Source organism: Littorina saxatilis, unplaced genomic scaffold (assembly GCF_037325665.1).
Source record: "Littorina saxatilis isolate snail1 unplaced genomic scaffold, US_GU_Lsax_2.0 scaffold_1028, whole genome shotgun sequence".
Taxonomy (NCBI): Eukaryota; Metazoa; Mollusca; class Gastropoda; order Littorinimorpha; family Littorinidae; genus Littorina; species Littorina saxatilis.
The window spans coordinates 29,094-43,656 of record NW_027129043.1 but is presented as its reverse complement, the minus strand read 5'-3'; the positions used below and the strand labels follow the sequence as shown (position 1 = coordinate 43,656).

The 14,563-nt window shown below is 42.6% G+C and overlaps 1 protein-coding gene and 1 long non-coding RNA gene across 2 annotated transcripts in view; one reads left to right on the top strand and one right to left on the bottom strand.

Moving 5' to 3' along the window:
* Positions 1–252: 252 nt before the first annotated feature.
* Positions 253–3,311, top strand: LOC138957322 (uncharacterized). Its single transcript, XR_011452996.1, has 4 exons — positions 253–425; positions 754–828; positions 1,129–1,209; positions 1,639–3,311. It is a non-coding gene; the product is annotated as an uncharacterized lncRNA (long non-coding RNA).
* A 9,261-nt stretch (positions 3,312–12,572) lies between these two features.
* LOC138957324 (uncharacterized) overlaps positions 12,573–14,563 on the bottom strand; it is a gene marked incomplete at its 5' end in the record, with an annotated part of 5,765 nt that continues 3,774 nt past the window's right edge. Inside the window, 2 exon segments of the mRNA XM_070328453.1 lie at positions 12,573–12,626; positions 13,472–13,681. Coding sequence (XP_070184554.1) covers positions 12,573–12,626; positions 13,472–13,681 — 264 coding nt within the window.

Sequence of the window (14,563 nt, the reverse complement as noted above, 5' to 3'; positions counted from 1 at the left end):
CACACACACATACACTGACACACACACACACACACTGACACACACACACACACACACACTGACACACACACACACACACACACTCATACTCACACTCTCTCTCTCTTGCTCTCTCTCTCTCTCTCTCTCTCTCTCTGGCCGAGTCTCTCTCTCTCTCTCTTTCTCTGCGAGGCCCTGTGTGTCTCTCTCCCTCTGTGTGTCGTCGAGAAGACTAAAGACACGGTGTGTGGTATCTGTAGCCTTGCATGGAGCATAGATATCCCTTGACAGGATCGCCAACTCTGCGCGCGCGCCAACGCTGGCCCTGTTTCGAACTCCCGTCTGCGGCTGCGAGAGGTTTTGACAGTAACTTTACTTCCGGTGCAGTCTTTCAACACATGGAGAAGAAGGAGAATTTCGAAGGGGCGGTGGAGTTTGTGGCTGAGGTATGTGAAAAGCAAACAAACCAATACAAAAAGATCATTGCTGATGATTGAAATGAGTCATGTGAATCAACAATAAAGATTCATTGTGGACGGCACGTCATTATTTTTGTTTTTAACACTTGAAACGCGAGAGCATCTGACACACTGGTAAATCCGAAGCTGTGCACGCAAGCTGATCAGCAGATCGTTTTTCTGCAGAATTCTCGCTCACATCGGCCACTATTTTAGCTCAGCGAACCGACAAATTTGCAGCAGAACAATTTCTGAATGTTAGAAATTCGGCTGTAGATTTATAGATACCCTTTCTATTCCATGGTTGTTTTTTCAGGGGGAAAGTACCGACATCTCAATCGCTGAAAAGATGACAGCATCACCACAAAAGAAACTCCAAGAATTGCCAAAAGTAAGTAAAAATATTGACAGATCTATGTAAAAGACTATGAACATTTAGAACTGGAACAACAGATATTCAAGAAATAACCGATAAGTGATATATTATAACTGAACCATTGATTCATTTGAATACATCATGCATGGAAGTTAAAAATGGTGCAGGAACTGAAGTCAGATCAACACATCAAACAGATTAGTGCAATATATTTGTTTTCTTTCCTCTCCAGCATAATTCTGTTTTGATATATGCTTGATGTCTTCTGTTGTTTTTAAATTCATTGTCACTTCTAAATTGCATGCTTTATTGCAGAACGCTTGTGCATCTATCAAGAATGACAACTGCCTTTCACCGGAGCTCAGAGGGCTTGTCGACCAATTCAGTAATTGAAAAGTAAGTTTTTGAGTAAGGCGGTATAAAAAAAATCAGCTTGCAAAGTCCCAGTACCTGAAAGATCACTTTCATTCATAGTTTTCGAGCAAAAATACTGCTTCGTTGCACAGAGAGGCTACTGTTTACAAATATTTTAGGTACATGCCTGCCACTACAATATTTCATGTGTTTTTTTAGGATCACTAATAGCACATGTCATAGTTGTAAGACATGATAAGGATTCATAAAAGTGGTTTGTCAACACGTTCTATAACGACAAATGGAATACAAAATTTAATATGTTTACATCCATTCATGTAAAGTGTAGTTTTGGGTTGTTGTTGGTTTTGATTGTGTGCATGCATCTACATCTTCAGTTTCACTCTTGGGTTGATTTCTGCTATATTTGTGTGTTGTTTTAATTATAATATTTTATTTTCTGTGTTTTAGGTGCAGATCTGGAAGAGAAACTTCTGCTTCTTCATGACTGCCTAGTTCCCTGAGGCAAGGTTGGGAATGCTGCCAAGGAGAAGGCGTGGGCCAGGTACTACTCTGCTTTTTCAACCCAGCATTCAGGCATTACTGAGTTGACAGTATCCCCTGCAGTTTCAGCCTGGATTGCCTTGAACATGTTTATACTGTTGGTGTCTTAAAGGCCTATGAAGAAAAACTAGGGAACCAGTAAGTGCATTAGAAATCAAAGAGGATGAAGAGTACAATGCAAAGTATGTTGGAGTATGTGTTGCCAAAAAGCTAAAACAGAGAGTTTGGTGTCTCCAAAAGAGTGCGTACAGAGATGAGAAATTGCAGTGTTTGGAAGCCCTGACTTGCGCACCTGAATTCTACAGTGAAGAGAGTGAAACCACCCCTGACATGACAAGCATGCTGAACAAGGGCAAACTGACCTTTGTCAAGCCCAATGTATTGCAGATGTGTCTGTCCATGCAACACAAAGCAGAAATCTTAAACAGAATGAGGCAAAGCGTTGATATCAAATAACCAAAGGGAAGTAATTGCTCTTTATTCATACGACATGACTGTGTAATAGAGTAAGCGAGAGTTGTACAAAACCTTTTCTCCTGGCACCTGAGAGAATAACAAGCATTGAAATATACAAGCGACTTTCATCCTCTCGTGCCAGGAGAAAAGGTTCCGTACAACTCTCGCTTAATCTATTACACATGTCGTATGCATAAAGAGCGATTACTTCCCTTTGGTGATTTGATGTCCATGGAACATATTTTCTGTGAAACCTGTGCATCAACACACAGGCAAAAGCAGATGACTTTATTGAACCATGCAGGAACAGTGATGCTGTTCCGGTGTGTTTTTATGACACTTTGTATTCATTTGATCTTTCACAAGCTGTTCAAGAAGACACTTTGCAAAATGTTCTGTTTTTTTTTTAAATAAGACTCCACCACAAACTGAAGACAATGATGGACAAAATGAAATGTACATGGAAAGAAAAGACTGAGGAAAAAGCTGAAAACATACAATGTTGGACAAAATGAAATGCACATGGAAAGAAAGGAGTTTGAGGAAAAAGCTGAAAACATACAATGTTGAGAACAATCAGGAAGGATCTCTGTAGTGTGTTGTGTATGATCTTTCTTCATGCAGTACAAACTATCCTATCTGATCAAGTGCATGTACATTGAATTTGAACTTCTTGATTGTTGTCTTAGGTGTCGATTTTTGGTGTTAAAATCTGCTGTCGTTAAAATGTACTTCTCTTCCTATTTCAGTATTTGGTTCAGTATTGTATCACATGGCTTGTTCAGTGCCTGTTCTGTATTTTCATGAGTCCATGTAAATTTAAGTCTGCAACATGAAAATTTGAAACATATTCATTTTGCTATGGTTCAAACCTAATTCCTTTGTGTACTTGTTCAAGATATAATTTTGACAGCGAGATATTTTGCAAACAGTTTTCATTTCAAAATCAATTGTCAGCCACTTGATAAATGTCTTGCATCGATGCGTCTGATTGTTTTTATGTTGACCACTATGTACACTGGAATTTGCTTTGCTTTCCTAATAGAACATGTTCAGTCGCATACCAGCAACACTTTGTTATAACCTTGAATGGTTGAAAACGACGTTAAACACCAAATAAAGAAAGAAAGCAACACTTTGTTAACGTTTGAATGGAATTGGAAGTTGTATGAACTCAAATAGAGCATATATGTATCTTTGGTCACAGTGACACACACCACACAGTGACAATTAATGCAGGGCCGGACTAGGGCTACCAGGGGGGGGGGGGGGGGGGTTATGGGGGTTGCGCAACCCCCCCTCCCCCCCCTAAACATGTACCTCACTTATTTAAAAAAAATGTATTATTGTTTATTTTATGCTGTTTTATGCAAGGAGCGACCATTTTCCTATCTCAGAATATGACCTACCCTTCAGCTTAAGGGGGCGTCGCCCCCTGACCCCCACAAGGGACAGAGGAACATCCCCCTGGACCACCATTGGCAACCCCCCCCCCCCCCCCCCCCTCCTCTTTGCTTAGTCCGGCCCTGTAATGTACCAACATTCACTATCTCACTCAGTCTCAATTCACACAATTTGACACAAGAAAGATTCCTATTTATACACATGCATATATTTAATCAATGAAGTAGATACATTCTCAAACAAAGTTTCAACATGTTGCACCCAAATTAAAGCATAAATTCTTGTGACATTTAATTTAATTAATTAATTAACGGGAATTAATCAATGCTTTAATTTGGGAGTTTGAAATTTGTCGCAATAATTTCTTGGTCAAGTTTATTTACATTCTCTGCTAAAGAGCTTTACAGTCAAATCCAAATTTCCACACCTAACCTATAAAACACAACATTCCAAATGAAAGAAAAAAAAATCATTCTCTTGGCTCAGAATTGGTGTTGAATAATTGTAACACAAAGCGATTTACTGAAAATGTTACTTGTCACTCACTTCAACACTGTCGCCAAGCCAGTCTAAACTGCAGCACGCTGCTTCGGGGGGGACTTTTTCCTTTACACTTTAAATCCAAACACCATCAGCTGCGTAGAAAAATCACTGAAAATGCTGACTCAAAGTCAAAGTCAAACCTTAACCAAGCTGGCCTCCAGGCTCCAGCACTACAACCTTAACCACCTGGTTCACCTCGTTCTTCGCGAGGCACCACGACTCGGGAAGCTGCTGTACATCACGACACAGTTCTTCAAAGTTGTAGTTGCAACAACCTCTGGCAATTCTGGTGCGGGACGGTATGTCTGAAAAAAAGCAGAATAAGCCCTTAGTAAAACTAAATTTCTAGAGAAATAAGTCTAACTGTCCATACAAATAGCTGGATGATAGCTAATTAATGGCAGTTGATAGACGTTTGAAGTTGAACGATTTGGTGGAGAATAGGTCGACAAGCTCTCTGAGCTCCGGTGAAAGGCAGTTGAAAGGCAGAAAGAACAAGCGTTCTGCAATAAAGCATGCAATTTAGAAGTGACAATGAATTTAAAAACAACAGAAGACATCAAGCATATATATCAAAACAGAATTATGCTAGAGGGGAGAGAAAACAAATATATTGCACTGATCTTTTTGATGTGTTGATCTGACTTCAGTTCCTGCACCATTTTTAACTTCCATGCATGATGTAGTATTCAAATCAATCAATGGTTCAGTTATAATTTAATATATATATCACTTATCGGTTATTTCTTGAATATCTGTTGTTCCAGTTCTAAATTTTCATAGTCTTTTACATAGATCTGTCAATATTTTTACTTACTTTTGGCAATTCTTGCAGTTTCTTTTGTAGTGATGCTGTCATCTTTTCAGCGATTGAGATGTCGGTACTTTCCCCCTGAAAAAACAACAACCATGGAATAGAAAGGGTATCTATAAATCTACAGCCGAATTTCTAACATTTAGAAATTGTTCTGTTGCAAATTTGTCGGTTCGCTGAGCTAAAATAGTGGCCGATGTGAGCGAGATATCTGCAGAAAAACGATCTGCTGATCAGCTTGCGTGCAGAGCTTCGGATTTACCAGTGTGTCAGATGCTCTCGCGTTTCAAGTGTTAAAAACAAAAATAATGACGTGCCGTCCACAATGAATCTTTATTGTTGATTCACATGACTCATTTCAATCATCAGCAATGATCTTTTTGTATTGGTTTGTTTGCTTTTCACATACCTCAGCCACAAACTCCACCTCCCCTTCGAAATTCTCCTTCTTCTCCATGTGTTGAAAGACTGCACCGGAAGTAAAGTTACTGTCAAAATCGTCTTTTCCGCTTTCCGCTACTTGGTGAGCGCGCGCAACGAGTTGGCGATCCCGTCAATACACATCTATGCATGGAGGGACAGGGTGCAAGCAATCCCCAGGGCAAACAATGGCCACCCTGTACGCTTCCCGCTACATTTTCACCGTTACACCTGCCACTGCAACATTGCTCTGCCCCTTAGCCTTCACTTTAAAGCGACACGATCCGATCTAACTGATATTGCTATTTAGTTTAATGTCACGTAAATATGGAACTGTGATGCTAAACACTTTTAAAACATCAACACAAATAACGACGACGACAGCAACAACGACTGACGACGGCGACGATAACAACTACAACAACAACGAAAACAAATTGTGACAAAGTTGCATAATAGGGCCTAAATGTGTTTCAAAGTTTTAGGATCATTCCTGCATGCATAGACTCTACGTCTGTGTGACAGTAGGCCTAAGTCTACATCTCGTATCAGATTAGTTCCGTATGTTTTCATCTGTATATACGTGACCGCGCGTTCCAACCACAGGCTAGGCCTAATGCACGCTTTCCGGAAATAACTCTGTCAGGATTTTTCACGGTCTGGAAGATCAGAGTAAGAGCCCCTTTACCTCGGACAAGGATTTCACAACATCCGGAGCATGTTCCACGCTTCCTCTTCTAGACCGCTGAAAATCCCGAAAGAGTTATTTTCGAATCGTCGATTGGCTATAGAAATAATAGTTCAAAGCCAATATTTTATTACCACCACCAATTTTGGTCTAAAAAGCGAGCGATGACTCTTGGCAACCCAACATGCAAACATGTCTGAAAATGCCTATATGTCAGAATATGTTTCTTTTGACACACATACACACACACACACATACACACACACACACACACACACCAACACACACACCAACACACACATACACACACACACACACCAACACACACACACACACAAACACACAAACACAAACACACACACAGTGACACACACACACACACACACACACACACACACACACATACACACACACACACACACACACACATAACTTCTGGGTTCAGGTCGCTTTAGATGTGTGGAAAATAACGCTTTGTGTGGTCCAGTCTTTGAACGACAAGGCAAAGAATAAAATGTAAATCAACCTTGCACAGAGGTAATTCGAGGGTCGTTGAAAGTGAACTAACTTGCCTGGCGAACAAAACGAACCTTCCGCGTCGCAAGCATGAACAAGATCTAGAAAATTGGTTGATTAAAATCAACATGGCCGAAGCAATGTTTTCATAAAAGAAGCGATATTGTACGGGCACATGTTGAATTTGGGTTACATGTGTTGCACGGAGTATTTGAAAATCCGTAGGCATAAAAACATGCAAAGAAGAGTGATAGGTCCCTGTTGTGAATATAGTCAAGTGGATAAATTAATTACTTATGTTTCACACTAGTTTTGCTGTTAGAGAGAGGAGACGGTTTGGTGGTCATAGGTTGTAGGTCATGCAACTTTAAGAGCAAGGCGCATGGTGCATGTTCTTGTGATCGTTTTGATGAAAGCGTCATGAAGAGGGTGTTACAAATACAATGTAAATTTTGTTTTTGATGTTTGGTCTTCGTTGTGGTACTTTTTTATTTTACTATATTAGCATATATCATGATTGTATTGATTGTATTTATTGTTCAAAATGCCCCCATGGCATTATTAGTATGGACTAATAAAACTTAAACTTGAACTTGGTTGTAAGATTGTGATGTGTTTAACCAAAGAAATACAATGCTATTTGGGACATGGTAATAATTGGTTGCCGGTATGGACGATATTCTGTGCTGTTACGGTTTGAGATTGTTGGCAGGGGTGAGCAAAAGTGTGACCGACTCAGCGCAAAGATGATCGAAGAGATTGTTTCGTAGTCTATTAGTGTTGTGACGAGCGTTGGCTAATGGTAACGAGTACATATGTGTGTAGTTGTGGTGTGTGTGTGTTTGTGCGTTGGTTGGGATTATGGGTGTAATTTGTAAAACAGATGTGACAGTAATAATGGAGTTCACATTGAGGTTAGTTTGGAACACGCGCAAGTTTTTGAAAAAACAATATCAAATTTTGAACCATGAGATCTTCATTAAATAATAAACTGAACATCAGCAAAACATCAAAGCAATTATTAATAAGGTTTTAAAAGCTTGACATACTTACTATGTTAAATAGTGGATTGAAGGCTGAAAACCTCATTTACAAATTACAACTGAGATGGGGAGGGGGGGGGGGGGGGGAGGCGTGGGGGTGGGGGAGGGGGGGAGTGCTGAAAGTGTGGATGAGAATACAAAAAAAATGCTGAGTGACAACAGGGAGGTTAAGATACAATGAATTTTTTTTGCAAAGAGAAATCACTGTTTGAGACTTAATATTTTACATTTTAAGAATAAGAGTTTTGGATTGGTTTGAATAACTGGACATGGAAAAACAGACCTGTTGTACTTGTAGGTCAGTCTGACATATCATGAGCAAGGTTGAACAACAAAGCCATCCTTGAAATGAACTACATTAATATTATGTACAGCTTTGGAGATGTAGAACTGCTTACAAAACGATTACAAAACACTTATTCCATTATTGAAAAGGGGGTATCAGGTAATGCCCTCGTTTTTACAAATTGTGCCAAAGTCGATTAACTTTACTATGTACGATGTTTGCTTGCAAATTACAACACAAACGCGAAATACTTAACTATTTGTAGAGTTCTAAAGCATTGAAGACAAAGCAACTGCAAGAAAGTCAGGTTTTAGCAGTGTGAAAATCCGCTGAAAACGGTCTTATATCCCTTCCGTTAACATGGCTTCGTCCGGCCGTACCGTTGTATGACACTGACCCTGAGCTGACCCTGAGGCACTGAAAAGGTTTTCCCGGAAAACTTCTCTCGAAGAACAAAATGGGTTCGGTGCATTTGTCAGTCTGTCACATGTTGAAGGGCCCCATACGGGTTGAAAGAGATAAGCTACTGTCGTATTTTTTCCAAAACTAGTGCACTACCGTTCTCACGAGATAAGTTCAGTACTTCTGTTTTGTTCCGTTTTTTTCCAATTGACACCATGTATGACAGATGAAGCAGAAACGCCTGTTGTGAAAATGCACAAATTAGGAGGAAAAAACGCAATTTCATGTTGGCATCTTCTCCACTGAAAGCTATAACCCAAAGACTGAAGACCAAAGTGCTTTACCCCACTTCTGACCCAAATCACCCCCTCCTGCTAGGTACACGTGCACTCAAGTTAACCCGCTCTGCTTTGACCTGTGTATGTGTGCCACACACACACACATAGACAGAGACAGACATAGAAAGACAGAAGCGGAGAGACTCAGAGGGAGACACAGACAAAGACATACATACAGAGAGAGAGAGAGAGAGAGAGAGACTGAGAGGGAGACAGAGACAGAGAGAGACAGAGAGAGACAGAGAGAGACAGAGAGAGAGACAGAGACAGAGACAGAGAGACAGAGAGAGAGACAGAGAGAGAGACAGAGAGAGAAAGAGAGAGCGAGAGACAGAGAGAGAGACAGAGAGAGAGAGAGAGACACACACACATAGACAGAGAAAGACAGAAGCGGAGAGACTCAGAGGGAGACACAGACAAAGACATACATACAGAGAGAGAGAGAGAGAGAGAGACAGAGAGAGAGAGAGTGAGAGAGAGAGACAAAGAGAGAGACAGAGAGAGAGACAGAGAGAGAGACAGAGAGAGAGAGAGAGAGAGAGAGAGAAAGAGAGAGCGAGAGAGAGAGAGAGAGAGAGAGAGAGAGAGAGAGAGAGAGAGAGAGAGAGAGAGAGAGAGAGAGAGAGAGAGAGAGAGAGAGAGAGAGAGAGAGAGGAAAAAAAACCTGTAACTGATCTCGTGAGAACGGTAACAGAACGAGACATGTCAGTTCTCCGAACCCATTGCAATAGATGACCGCTCCTGCGGCCATCAATGAATACCAACGATTGCTTGGCGTACACCAGCTCTAAACACTGATCAAACTTTTTTTTTTTTAAATTATTGGCCCTAACTGAACTAGTCTGCTCAATATTTACCGGTACGTCGCAGGTATGACCGAAGGACTCCTAGTAGTTCTGATTTAGCGAGGAAAAGAAAAATTACATTTTGTTTTTAGTCACCGCAGAAAACGTAGCCTATACTCATGAAATGCAAATACTGTTGTAGAACAATGCATTTCATTCGTCCAAAACATCCTGTCCTGTTATGTTTCGTTTTAGTGCTACTTTTTAATCAAGTAAGTTATCAAAATGGCGGTACATACGATAAGAAATAACTTTTTGAGATGATGGGGTTTTAAACGATTTCCATAACATGAAGATGCGCGAATGTGTGTGTGTGTGGGGGGGGGGGGGGGCGTGCGTGCGTGTGTACGTGCGTGCGTGCGGACTCACAGTTTTACACTTTAAACAAAGAATACGAAAACAGCATTTTGCACGATTTTCAGCGAGACAGTTTTGTAAGTAGGTAACACCCAATTTTAGGCGTTTAAAACCATATCACGGCGTAGATGGCACCAGGTTCATGCACATTACTTTATCTGCAGGGGATCAAACCTACTCAGGCCTGGACAAGCAGTCGCCAAAATCGTCATGATTTGAAACTTTATCGCCTATCAAACCTCAATTGTCAATCATGCGAATGCGTTATAGAACCAAACAGGCTCTCAGGTAAATGTGCAACAATGTCTTTCACACACACACACACGCACACACACACACACACATACACACACATGACCACACACACACACACGCACACACACACACACATACACACACACATGACCACACACACACACACACACACACACACACACACACACACACACACACACGCCTGCTTTCTTTCCTGAAGTCAAAAACACCTGAAAATAGTGACAAGACAACCACTCATCATTTAACCAAGCACCTTACATGCACACCTGGCATATAGGTATCTGTCCGTATCAAACACACCGGACTAAGCTGGTATGTCTGACATCGTGTCACAAGTGTCCAAGAATAATACCATGTACATCACCTACACCTGTGAGCGGCTTTAGATAAAGGCTAGCCGCTACACATCAGTGACAATAATCGCCACAACTATTGTACGACTAACAACCATAATGTGTGTATTTAAGTGTGTGTGTGTGTGTATGTGGGGGGGGGGGGTGGCGTAAGGGTGGGGGGTGGCGTAAGGGTGGGTGGGTGTTTGTGTGTGTGTATGTGTGTAAGTGCCAGTGTGTTTGTGTGTGTGTGTGTGTGTGTTTGTTTGTTTGTTTGTTTGTTTGTTTGTTTGTTTGTTTGTTTGTGCGTGCGTGCGCGCGTGCGTCTCTGTGTGTGCGTGCGTGAGTGTGTGTGTTTGCATGCGTGCGTATGTGTCACTGTGTACGTGTTTGTGTAACGGGGGGTTGAGGGGGGGGGGGGGGGGCGGGTCGGAGTGACGAGAGGTATTGTAAGTCGTTGTCAGTGTTTACCCTCATAGCAACAATATTGCGACAGCCGGGGTCACTACAGTATGTCACAACATGCAAGCACCTGTACCATATAGTGATGTGAGGTCAATGACAGGCCTAAAAGGAAAAAAAGGTTTAAACGGACAGACTGGGTGGGGGTGGGGGTGGGGAATGAGGGTGGGGGGGGGGTGGTGGGGGGGTATGAGGTTTGGGTTGGGTCGGAGTGTCAATAGTCCGTCAGTGTAAGCTGTTTTGTATTCAAAATGTGTTGAAGTGAATGATTAGGTAAGGTGTGTGTGTGTGTGTGTGTGTGTGTGTGTGTGTGTGTGTGTGTGTGTGTGTGTGCGTGTGTGTATGTGTGTGTGTGTGTGTGTGTGTGTGTGTGTGTGTGTGTGTGTGTGTGTGTGTGTGTGTATGTGTATCTGTTCTGTGTGCGTACGTGCATGCGTGCGTGCGATGGTGCGATTCGAAGAGTCTATTTATTCGAAAGAAAAGAGCATCATATCGAGCAGACAGACACACCCAAACTCATTTCTCACTGTCGCGCAATCAGTGATTGCTTTATTCCTCAACTGATCAGCGGTGTATGTTTGCCTCACTATTAGGAAGGGGCGATACTCTTCCACGGCCAATAAAAAAAACCCAGTCATTCCCGCATAGTAAAGTAAGTAAATCATTATGTATGCAGCGGTTACTGTGACAGTGACCGGTGTCTTAGCGTAAATGTCAACATCCCCTGTCACAAGCTGACAGGTAACAGAGCCACACACTTACACTCTAACCTAACCTAGTTGTATAAAGATAGATCTATACTTTGGGCGGACACAGGTGAAACCTAGGAGGTCAACGACCACACATTCAAAACACAAGTGTCACGTTGAACGTTGGAATTTTGTTAGCCCTAGGCAGCAGGGAGAGGTAGCGAAAAACAACAAACAGCAATGGGAGTGAACGCTGAGCATTTGACATGTTCTTGCTACTGAGCGAATGTGGCTCTAGACACAGTGATCCAGTGGCTTCTATTTGCTATTTTTAATCTTCTATTTTTAAATTTTTAATCATCTTAATTTTAGGCTCTCATGATAGTTTTGATAAAATGGTAGGACTATACCCAATCAGGCACTCGCGTACAATCATCTTAATTTTAGGCTCTCGTTATAGTTTTGATGAAATCAGGCACGCACGCACAGTCACCGTGGCAGTTAAAAAGTTTGGGTTTGAAATTAAAAACAAACTGTGGAGAGAAAATAAACCACACACGAACGTGTGCTAAATGCGGCTTTTGAAATAACCGCATCCAGATAAACGTTTTGAGCGAAGAGTACACAGCTGAAGATCGATCGTTAACACCGGTGTCATTTCACAAAATTAATCTGACGAAGAAAAGTAAAATAATTAAAACAATTAAATCCTAATCCGCACGGACAGCAACCGCCCTGTTGAATTTAGGTATGGGTCTAAGTAGAGAGATGCTCCTGTCCAATGTAGAAGCCTGGATAGATGTGTGGAGGTTTTGCATGATCGTTCGCATTGAAAGGGAGGGATCTTTACATCGAACGGCATCAGCGCTGCCTGGCGATACTTTTCCAGACACTGTAAGCGTAGAAACACTCGACATTGCAGTCAAGGGAGTGCACACGCATCCGTGCAGTGGGTTTCGGTTCTGCACGACTAGCCTCCCTTGCTTCCTCTCGTTGCCACCACAGTTGGCGACCATGCAGTCTGCTGTTGAATCAATTCTCGCGAGTAAATGTTTCGAATTGTTGGCTAACGTCTTGCACAGCTTTAATCGATAACACTCGCTAAATGCGCCAATACTTGGCTTTGGCTGTCGCGGAGAAACCCAGGTTTATGGGGTTGAATTGCGGTTAAACGACTGAAATAGCCGCACTGGACCACAGGCGGAAGGTATCGTCCACTGGACTGTGATAGTAGTACAAATGTAGTCCAGTGGACGATACCTTCCGCCTGTGACTGGACACGCTTGAAAAAGCCGCGTAGGGGTCGATGGCAAAATCTTGTATGAAGCCAAGGAATGCTTGTTCCGCATTGGGGGGGGGGGGGGGGGGGGGTGGACGGAGAACTGAATTTGGAGACAGACAGGAAAGTACTGTTTAGAAGCACAGGAGCTTGTATCAAATCGCCGGTCGATCATTATTTACAGTCCACTACTACGACATACTACTACTATATACTAGTATACTATATGTAGTATATAGTAGTAGTATGTCGTAGTAGTGGACTGTAAATAATGATCGACCGGCGATTGGATACAAGCTCCTGTGTTTAGAAGGACAGACAGACAGACAGACAGACAGACGGGCGAATGGAGAAACGAAAGAACGGACGCGGGTAGACAGACGGACGGACGGTTAGGCATGAGCGGACAGAGCGGCGACATGCAGATGTACAATCAGGCAGGTAGACGGTAGTCGATAGGCAAACAAACAGGCAGACGGACTGACGGACAGATAAACAAACGAACTAACCAAACCAATCAACCTACAAAACATGACCCAAAACACACACACGACGCAGCGAAACAAGCACTGTAAGCACAAAGTACTGACCTGGCTGACCTGCCTGACCTGCCTCCTGATGTCGTCCAAGAGATCAAGGGAGGGGGTGAGGAAGTGGGTCAAGAATCGCCCCACGTCGCCCGAGAAGTGTTTGACCAACACCTCCCTGGCCTGAGCACACGCTGTGGGCGTGGCCGCCCCGTACACACTCCCCAGACGCGTCTGTAACTCATCGTCCAGGTCCCAGTCAGAATCCGAGTCCTGAAGAGATACATTAGGATACTTGGAGTAAGAGTAAAGAAAAGAATACAAACTTGTGCGGAGTTGAGGGCTACCTGAGAATCATGGCATGCACAAAAACTGATCAACAGAAAGAGAGACAAAGAGACCGACAGGGACAGACAGACACTGAAACAAATTCAAGTTATCACAAATACACCAGCTCACGAAAGAGAGACCGACTGACAGTAACACAGATAGAGCGATCCACGGACATGCAGAAAGACAGACAGACAGACAGACAGACAGACAGAAAGGCTGATATACTGAAAGACAAACAGGCACAGACAGACTGACGGACAAACGGACAAGCAGACAGACAGACAGACAGACAGACAGACAGACAGACAGAAAGGCTGATATACTGAAAGACAAAGAGATACAGACAGACAGACGGACAAGCAGACAGACAGACAGACAGACAGACAGAAAGAAAGGCTGATATACTGAAAGGCAAACAGATACACTGAGACAGACAGACGGACAAACGGACAAGCAGACAGACAGGCAGAAACTGAGGCTGATATACTGAAAGACAAACAGATACAGACAGACAGACGGACACGCAGACAGACAGGCAGACAGACAGACAGAAAGGCTGATATACTGAAAGACAACCAGATACAGACAGAAAGACAGACAGAAAGGCTGATATACGATGCGAAAGGCAAAATAAGTCAACTCCGATGTCATGCAGATATTTTTCCTCCTTCGTCCCTCGGCCACAGACAAACCCAAACACAGGCACTTCAAGGCTCATTAACGGTCAATTTTCCCGTATAATTTGTATTCACGCTTGACTTGACAGTGACCTCTCTCTGCATGGCTGCTGCTTCTCTCTTGCTCCCTCTCTTTTGCTGTCAC